We start from the raw sequence: 9,652 nt of genomic DNA, 5'->3' as shown, positions 1-9,652 counted from the left end.
TAAAATTTTGATTGAACCATGAAAATTTAATTATTATAAAAAAAGGTTAATTCAGCAAAGTTGTGTTAGTTCCATGTAGCGCTCTGTGTTTAAGTTGAAGTTATAAATCATCATCAATGTTTGTAATGGACGTTGTTGGCCATATTTTTCCATTTCAAAAAATATGTTAACTTTTATAAAATGTGCCAACTCCACGCCACTGGTAAATTCCTCACTCCCGCCACTGCTCATTCATAGCCCGTATCGGCCGAATTTTTTTTTTTTTTTTGATTTTATGGATTCTTTCGTAATCCTCTAACTAGCTAGGGCTTATAACAATACCCTTCATGTTTCTAACTAACTAGTACTGCGGCTGATTAGCCTCATTACTATTACCATCTGATGGTTGTATTTAATTGACTGAATTTATGTTACATTAATAAGTTTTATGAGTAAAAATTCTTAACTGGATAAAAAACCTCATACAAATGACAAGAAAAAGAAAAACAATAAGTTCTGAACTTTTTACGCTGTTTTACTTTGTGATTTACTGAATTTAAGTATTTCATTTTTTCATAATTTGGCTGCGTCCTTTTCGCTCCGGTGGTCCTGCAAAAAAGTTTGGGAGAGAAATCCTGTGGGAGAAAAAACATTTTTTTATACCAAAAAGGATACTATTTCTTCGCCGTCGCTGTCATTTTTTCTCATGGAGCTTCACGGTGAGGTCTCCTTGAGAAGCTCCATTAGGATGATCAGTTTTTCTGCTTTGGATGAGCAGGAGGCCAGTTGTTCTCGTACCCTGATGATGCCTTGCAGTAGGATCATTATGTCCTCGTCATCAGAGGATCCGGTGTTTGGCGTTGTTCCGGTGTGGCTCTTCGTGGTTCCTGTTGTTCAGGAGCCTGTTGCTGGTGGTTGCTTCGGCCCGCTACGTCTGCCCAGGACCGGCCGTCTACTCAGGCCGCGAGTCTCTGTGCACGGGGCTCTGCCTCTTTGCGCCTCTGGGCGTTGGATTGCTCCTGTCTGCGCCGGAGAGCAGCTACGTATGCCACCCTGTTGGGGCATTTGCCGTAGTTTGCGGGATGGGCTCCGCCGCAATTGCAGCAGACGGCCGGCTCTTCTCGATTGGTTTTGGGGCACTCACTTTGAGGCACGGTGTGGCGTGACTTCCTTCGCATTTGACGCAGCGGGCGACGTGTGCGCAATTTCTGGACCCGTATCCGAAATTTTGGCATCTGTGGCACTGTGTTCCGTGTTGGAGGTGGTTGCTTCTGTACTTCCTCATAGTAATCCTACAGTGGCACAGGTAGACCACTGCGGCTCTCAGGTGGCCCATGTTTGTTTCCTGGCCAAAGTGGGCCAGGTAAAGCGGGTATTCTGTTCCCGTGGTGGTCATATTGACGACAGTCCTTGCCGGGAAGCCTTGATTCTCAAGGTCTTCCATTATGTCACCTGGTGACAACTTCGGGAGTCCCCTGATGACGGTCTTCTTTAATTTTTCCGCTTCTGTGGTGAAGGTGTGGAAAGGCTTCTCCTCTCCACGTAGGGCTGCTGTCAGTTTTTTGTGGGCTTCTACTGAGCTCACCACAACGCTGATTTTGCCTCCTTTGGCATACCGGAAGTTGAAGTGGGCACTTCCAATGTGCCTCTGCACTTCTTCCGTAATGTCGCCGTGCGTCATTGACCCTATGGTCATGATTACGGGCGGGACTCTTGAGCTCTTCCCAAGAGCGGTTGTAGTCATAGGTCTTCGGCTGGTTAGCGCCTGATAGGCAGGGGCTTACTGCGCTTGAAAGTCGCAGTTCCTCTTGGTGTGCTATGGTAAGGCATTATGTGTTGATTTGTTGTAATGCATTCATCTCGGCCAAAATTTCTGACTCCGAAAAGTATCGATACCGCATCGCGCACGTACCCCGGCCGAGCGGTACATTGTTCAGTTTTTTGTATGCAAATTTCACTAACTAATTATAATTTACAAATATGTTAATAATACCTGTTTTAACTTGTACATCTCCTCAGCGGTAGTCAAATAAAAACTATTTGCGATATGCTACCACTGATGAGATATTTAAAAATGCCTTTTTTAACGATTTTAATGTAAACATTTTTTTATAATTAATTTACATATTTGTCTCTACAAAAATCCAGGAACCTCGTAGCATAGTGAATCTTCCCTCTTTCGGAGCGCTATGTTACTAGGAACCTCGGAAAAATACTGTCATTACCTTTTTACATATTTGATCGATTCAAGATCATATTTACAATTTTATTATACATACATTTCTTATTTTTTGTCGTATCTTGACAAACTAATAATATAGTTGTCAAGATACAAATTGTTATAACTACTATGTAATTGTAATACAGGCGAGCTTGCAAAATCTTTGCAAAGTCTCAATTTTAAGCGTCCGCCTTCAGCAAACCCACCGACAAAATGAATAAGAAACATTTTGCGGTGGCTTATGTACTCTCATGTAGCGCGGGTAAAATCCCCACCCCTTTTCGGTCGACAGCCAAATGTCGGCTGAAAGTCGACCGTATAGGATATAAGCAGCGACAAAAATAAAAATAAATCAGTTCATCTTTACCCACAAAACCAGTGTTTTACTACTTTCTACATGTGACTCCTGCCCTTCACCTGCCTCATCTTGCCTAGTCTTCTGCTCCAAATCTTCTGGTGTTTACCTCTACAAGACCAGCCGACCCTGCTAGGAAACCGCCAAACGCCAGAAGCGAGCAGAGACAACAGCACACCCAGTGCCCAACATTCACGGAGCACCGGGTGCGGGAGACAGATTGCCATCAACTTTTACAACTATCATCATCATAGCTCTCTTCGATATAAGTTACAAAATGTTATTATGATATGAGTGATTAGTTGCAAAGCATTGTCTGGCAGTGATGCTATGTCTAGGAAGAAGACCTCAGATCTGGGGGTTTTGAATTTTAAAGGGAGAAAGGGAGTTTTTCAGAAAAAGGTACGAAATCTAGCGAATTTTGAGCAATGGCGTAGTCATATATTTTGTTCATATATTTTGACCACCGGCCGCCACTGCTTGTTTTATAATACTAGCTGTACCACGCAATAGCGAAAATAGATAGAAAAGCAATAGCGTGTTGTGCTTTGACGTCCAACAGATGGTGCTGTTTAAAAAAAAAACCTTTTTATCCAACAGATAACTGTTTTTCAAAAAAAGCATGTTTTTACCTGTCACAGGTGACATCATATAATATTTACATGCGTATTCTAATGCAACATTGTGTCAAAATTTCAAAGCAATCAGTAGAGAAATTCCGGAGATTTAAGATTTTGAACATTTTGATTTTCTATTTTATTTAAAAATAATAAAACAAAGAATGTTTATTACAACAATCTAACAAAACCATTTCGTCAGGATATTATTTTGTTCATCCATGGTTGTAAATTTAAATTACAGAATTTTATTTATTTCAGCGCACAAATTCTGGGACTAACTACTATATGTACTCCTCATAGAATACTAATGAATGGAAATAATTGTGCTGTGTAAGTGGACATCTTCAATTTATCATTAAATAAATACGAAAGATTGTTGCTGGGACAGTTCAGCTAAGCATAGAAACTAAACCCGCTAATAGTAAAAGTATAATTTATACTATTAGCGGGTCAAACGTTTCAATTTGAGTTGCTCAACTTTTATTGAACAACAAAATTTCCAACTACATAAAAAATTTGATCAACTTTGTTGAAAGAAGGTTCACACTTGTCAATATGCTTTCAAGTGTCGAGATGATCAAATAAAATTTAAACGTCCATAAGTTTCGTTAATTAGATGACGTTAGTTCTGCAATAGCGTTGTGCGCGCCTAGTTTCTCTCTAAAACGAAATTGGTTAGTATACTATTAATTTAGCAATAATGAGAAGGTAGAAAGAACACATTTTCATTTAAAGGTTTTATTATGTTACGAGATTACAAAACTACATTTTAAATACACATTCAGAATAAAGCATTACACTTCTGAAATTGTAGGTTTCTTATAAATATAATATAATTATGATAAATATAAGTTCTAACAGAATTTGCTAAGAATTATTATGATAATACTATTTAACTTGGTTATAGTGGTACATTAAAAAAAACTTTTATTTTAACTTAATTATTCCCATCATATGCTTATTTTTCAAAAGAATGCGATCCATCCGGTAAGATTGATTGCCAGGTATCTAGGGGCTCCAGACCAGAGGTGGCTGCCAAAACTCAACAGCAGGTGGCATGCCAAGTAGTAGACATTATATGTAGTCAGTCCCAAGCTAAAAGAGTATCTTGTACAACTACAACTTCTTCTCGAGCTTCTTCAATGCGGTGATTATCCACTTTCTCCCTTTTGGCTTAGGCTGTAAGTTTTCAGTTGGGGTTCGGCTGAAATTTTATTTAGCCAAACTTAAAAAAGGGAAGTTTTGGACAAATATATACTGTTGTTAAAAAAACTGTTAGACTTAGCGTGTTCTGCCAGTTTTTACAGTGTAAATAACTTCATAATACTTAATTATTAAGTCAAATTTCTGACTTAAGGTTTTTTGCCAATATGCCCACAATATATTTGAGTTATGCTCAATTTCATACTCTCTTTTACTGTTTTGCATTTACTTAATGATATAAAATGGGCGATGTCCAGTTAAAATTGGTAACTAATACCCGAGTGTTACTGCAAAGGGCTAAAGGAATATTAAGAAACAGAGTCGCTACATGCTGTCATGGGGACACCTAATTTTTACCTTCAGGTACGGAAAGGTTAACGTCACTATTAATTTCAGATTATACTTTAATAGTTGGGTGTGATATTACTAAGATACAGTATTAGAACAAAACCATTTTCTAATACCTGGAGCCTTGTTTGAATATTTGCATTGTTTTCAAAGATACAGTGGATTAAAAGAAAATCCATTTTCTCATACCGGGAGACTTGTTTTAGCCTGCTTAAAGTATTTTAATACTATCAAGGGGGTGATTCTGTATCTTTTGCATTAACGCGGCGTTAATGAACGTATATAGATATGATTTAACCTGCTTTAGATACAGCAGCCCCATTTAGCCCCCAGAAAACCAAGTTGTCAGTTGTATCCCTAGCAAATTCCATTAAAACTGCTTCACTTCCATTAGTTGCCGTACATCTCGATGAAGCCGACGCATTTCTCTGGATTGAAGAAGAACATGTTGTTGTGTGGTGGCTCCCTCTGGCTGACGGCCTTGATGATCTCCTGGCCGAGGACTCCGCCCACGATGGCGCAGGCAGGGGACACCTCGGCGAACACGTTGTTCAGCGCCGAGTCAGGGACCAGCTCGCACGGCACCCCGCAGTCTTCCATTATGGAGGTGCGAAGGTCCAGCAGGGCGGCGATGTCCTTTTCGCGGCTCTCTGGTGCGGGATCGCGATTCTTTTCCGAACGGAAGCGCAGGAGAGCTGAAATAAAAAAATCACAATTTCAATGATTACAATATTGATACCCAACTGCCTGATGCCAACGGGATGGCTTCCACAATTTCAGCATCCCCAAAGATGACATGGGCCCTCAGGGAAATTATTTTTCACAGGGCCTTCGCACATAGTACGCATTTATTAATATTAAGGTATAGCTTGTTATCACTACACCGCTCAAATAATTTTAACAAGTTTGCTGAGAGAGTATAACAGTCATTCCACGCTTTGAATTACTTAAAAAGTATCAGATCATCTGGAAACATTAGTATATCAACGTCTTTGAAAATATAACAAATGTCGTTCACAAAAAAATAAAATAAAACAGGTCCGATGTGGGTACACTGCAGTACACAACTGGATGCAAAAACGTCATATGATGTTCGAAATGTAACTCATAAACCAATGCAACATATTTATGAACACAACATAGTGTCACTTTGGTTTGACAAGGTTGTAACTCAACATTACCTTATTCTGAGTTACAGGGTTCCAAACACTGCAATGTCAATTTCTCAAAGTGTCTATAGCAATTGAGGACTAGGCTGCCATAAGGGCCCAACTGCTCCCAACCGTGTGAAGCCAATGGATCTATGGTACCCCCAATTGAGGTATGTTGTGAGGCTGAAGGTAGTGGGGAGGGCAAGGAGATGAGTAAAAGGAAGATTGGCAATAGTACCTGGCTATTAAAAACTAAACATCATACACGGTTAAATCCGAATTTCGACTCTGAATAGTGGATTTTTTAAATCAATAAAGTTCACCTTTGGTTACAAAGTATGAGGGGTCCCCTTTCTTGAGGCGCGCGGCGTATTGCTTATCGGCCCAGTCAACGTCGAGAGCGGCCTCCAGCGGCACGAAGGTGGCCGTGCGCCGCACTGTAGTGGTTACGGCCTCGCCCTTGTTGCCCGCCTTGCCTCCATCTGCCTTGTGCTTGGCCGCCCTGTAGTGCACCACATCCCTACAGGACAAACACAAAGAAAATATTTTATAATCATCATATTTTTCTTCTTCGGGTCGGAGACCCATCGTTTCGACAAGGCAACCCCATCTCCAGGAGTCCCTTTCATGGGCTGCTTCAGCGGCCTCCGTTCATCCAAGATCATCTGTCCTTCCACGGAAAATATTGTAATAAGGTTGTCTCCTACAACCAAATATTCAAATGTATCATTCATCTCTTTCCAGCATGATCTTGTTCTTATCTAATTATCACATTCACCTATTCTCTTTATAAATGCTTGTTACATTTAGTTTGTACTTAAATTATATTGTTTTGAGTATTGTAATCCAAAAAGGGGAGCAAATACATTATTTAATTTTATTTAGTAGATAATATTTTACCCCTTCAGCTTTACTGCACACTGCCATTTGAATTATGAATTGTACTGCACGTGACTTCACGGGACAATATTGCATACATTTTAACTATGTCCAGTTGAAAAGCTCATTTTTGGAGATTCAAAAATTAATTTTAAAGTCGTTAATAACTCTTGGAGTACTATACATTTTCATCAAAATAAAAAATTAGGAGACAGTCATTCCAGAAGATTTTTAGTGGGTCGCTAAAACGACGGATAGGACAAGAGATTTGGTGTGGAAGTCGGCCTTCTGGCATTCTGAGTATTTGTCCAAGCGACGTAATCTGCGACTTTTCTATAAAGACTAGCAAAAAGAACAAAGCAAGAAGTATGAAACACATCTTTGATAGTGAAGCTTCTCATTCTGGAATAGCTCAGCGAATTAAACAATAATAATAAATAAATCTCACTCTGCGTATTCATGTATCTGCAAGTCGGCGAACATGTACCCGAACATGCCCCACACCTGGCCGCAGAAGAACTTGACGCCGGCGGTCCGACAGATGCCGTTAATCCTAACGAGCTGGCGCTGAGTGCAGTCCGTAGCGCACACCACCTCGAAGTTGGTGAAGAAGGAGTCAGGTAGTTGGGCCACGGGTGTCTTGTTGATGGTGACAGCCACCATGGGGTTCAGGGCCTGGGCACGCTCCTGCGATGCCTCCGCTCTCTGGTGTTATATATTCATGTATTAATTCTTCAAACAACATAAATAATGTTCAAAAAATAAAATTAAGTTACAAAAACATACATTGTAACAAATAAATGGGGTTTCAGTTCCTCCCGGGTAGATGAGGGTTTAGACATTAGCAACCTGTTATTTTATCTCTTGAAATGTCGCTAGAAGAAAGGTATTTTTCGCTCGAATAATCGCGTAGACCACAAGGATCTCCTCGGCCGAACGACATATTCGTAAACAGGGAATTTTTATCTACATTCTGACATTGATTTCATTCGTGTGGCCGATGAGATATTTTGCCGCATCTGGAGGATACCTACAATGTCATTTGTTAGGTACTTCTCCCCACACAAAAGTTGGCCGAACAATTTTTTTTTCATAACCAATTTGCAATCAGCTTTTGCAGTTAGTTTTGGTAATGTGGCACGTCGGATATTTTCATCCCAAAAATGACACCGGAAGTTGTCGCTTTCCAGGACTCCTCCCGGGCCGAAATCTGGATGAATGCGTTTTTTTAACTAATCTTATTTGGGGTTAAAGCCCAGTACTAATTTGGTTCATGTGGCCTATTGGATGGGATTTTTACGGTCATCGCTTGGACTATAGCATGGCTGGTGAAATAACACCAAAAAATATATCTACTGTAAAAAAAATATTTACATGAAAATAAATAAAAAAAATTAATTATTTCTTTGCATAAATTAAAATACATACTTTCTGAACTCAACTTCAAATTTATTTTGTAATTTTCTAAAAATATCTTCTAGCCAGATCTATTGTTTATAGTCACAGCTAGTGGGGATGAGTGAGATGTAATTTTTTTATTGAAAAAAAATGTTACCAGACCCAAATAAGATCAGGAATCACTGGTTTAGGTCCGTTTTGCGTACCCTCCTTAGGGCCGGCCCTGAGCCATGGGGTGACCCTGTACACGGGGGGGGACTTACATTTGTTCCAATTTTGTCTGGAGGTGCTAGAAATTGTGCGCACGAATCTGCAGCAGTGAGGTCTTCGCTGTCGAGGAGTGTGACGCTCTTCACTCCCGATAAGATAATGTTCTTTGCAACCTCCGCACCAAATCCCTTCAGACCAATCAACAGGATCCGGGCACCACGTAACCTGAATCCATTAATCAAATATAATTATTGTCTTAAATAATAAATGAAACGGTAAAATTTTACTTAAGACTACCACACTCAGGGCCTCCAGAACGACACTATACAACATTCATTTTTCAGGGCTATTCAACATTCGATTCATCTTAATTACAATAAGAAACGGTAATTATTTTCTTAACCGCTGTACTTTTAGGCACAGATTATGGAAATTATACTTTTTTTCAAGAATTACTACAAGAAATAAAGGTAAATATTTACCTACGACTACCGTTTTTACTACTACAAAAAATTGCCCCTTTAATAACGCCTGCTCGCGTCCCCTTTAGAGTTATATCCCAGTTTTCAAGTAGTTTGTGGGCTACGATAGGTTTGTATAGACTGGTTTGTGATTTAATTCTACCTAATCCAACCTAACCTAACATGTACGGAATATTTTCTCAAACGGTAGTCGTAGGTAAATAATTACCGAAATAAATATTTACATGCACAAAATATGTTAGTAAAATATTACCTCTAACATTGGAACATGTCCTATCTATTATAATAACACTTGAACATCAACATATAATAAGATTAAAAAACGGTCAAGAATCATTAACTATTGTCAAGCAAGATATTATTGGTAGCTATTACGATTTTTTACAACGTAATTTCGCTATACAGTGGGATTTTGACAGGACATTATAACTTCACTGATATAACCTATCGGCATCATTTCTAAAGTATCTTACCGCTTCTGCGAATCCAGGCCCCATAACCTAATCTGCCGGTCATAAAGCTCAGCTTCCGCTTCTGTAAGCTCTATTTGTTTATTTTCCACCATGTTTAGATAGAAAAGTAAAATGTTTCAATTTCGTAAACCAAATAAACGCCAAACCAAAACGAAAACACGCCGGACGCCGGTGTTCCCGGTGTTGTGTGTGGACAGCGTTGCCAACCTAATTTTTATAGATGTCATCCGAAAAAGAGCTACAAAAGAACCAAAGTTGGAACTTTAGTAAGTAAAAAATTGTTTATAGTGAATGGCCAGATATTTATCCAGACCGCATTGTCTTTGGTGATTT

At 39.4% G+C, this 9,652-nt stretch overlaps 1 protein-coding gene across 1 annotated transcript; it reads right to left on the bottom strand.

Moving 5' to 3' along the window:
• Positions 1–4,307: 4,307 nt before the first annotated feature.
• Aos1 (SUMO1 activating enzyme subunit 1) lies at positions 4,308–9,491 on the bottom strand. Its single transcript, XM_089638595.1, has 5 exons — positions 9,320–9,491; positions 8,418–8,589; positions 7,205–7,461; positions 6,201–6,397; positions 4,308–5,421 (listed from the first exon to the last, which is right to left on the bottom strand). Exons 1-5 carry the CDS (start codon positions 9,409–9,411, stop codon positions 5,117–5,119), a joined length of 1,023 nt encoding a protein of 340 aa, XP_089494721.1. The 5' UTR covers positions 9,412–9,491; the 3' UTR covers positions 4,308–5,116.
• Positions 9,492–9,652: the final 161 nt, after the last annotated feature.

Source organism: Hesperophylax consimilis, chromosome 13 (assembly GCF_061612785.1).
Source record: "Hesperophylax consimilis isolate HC1 chromosome 13, BYU_Hcon_1.0, whole genome shotgun sequence".
Classification (NCBI taxonomy): Eukaryota; Metazoa; Arthropoda; class Insecta; order Trichoptera; family Limnephilidae; genus Hesperophylax; species Hesperophylax consimilis.
Note: the sequence above shows the minus strand (reverse complement) of the source record. Positions and strands in the feature narration are given on the sequence as shown.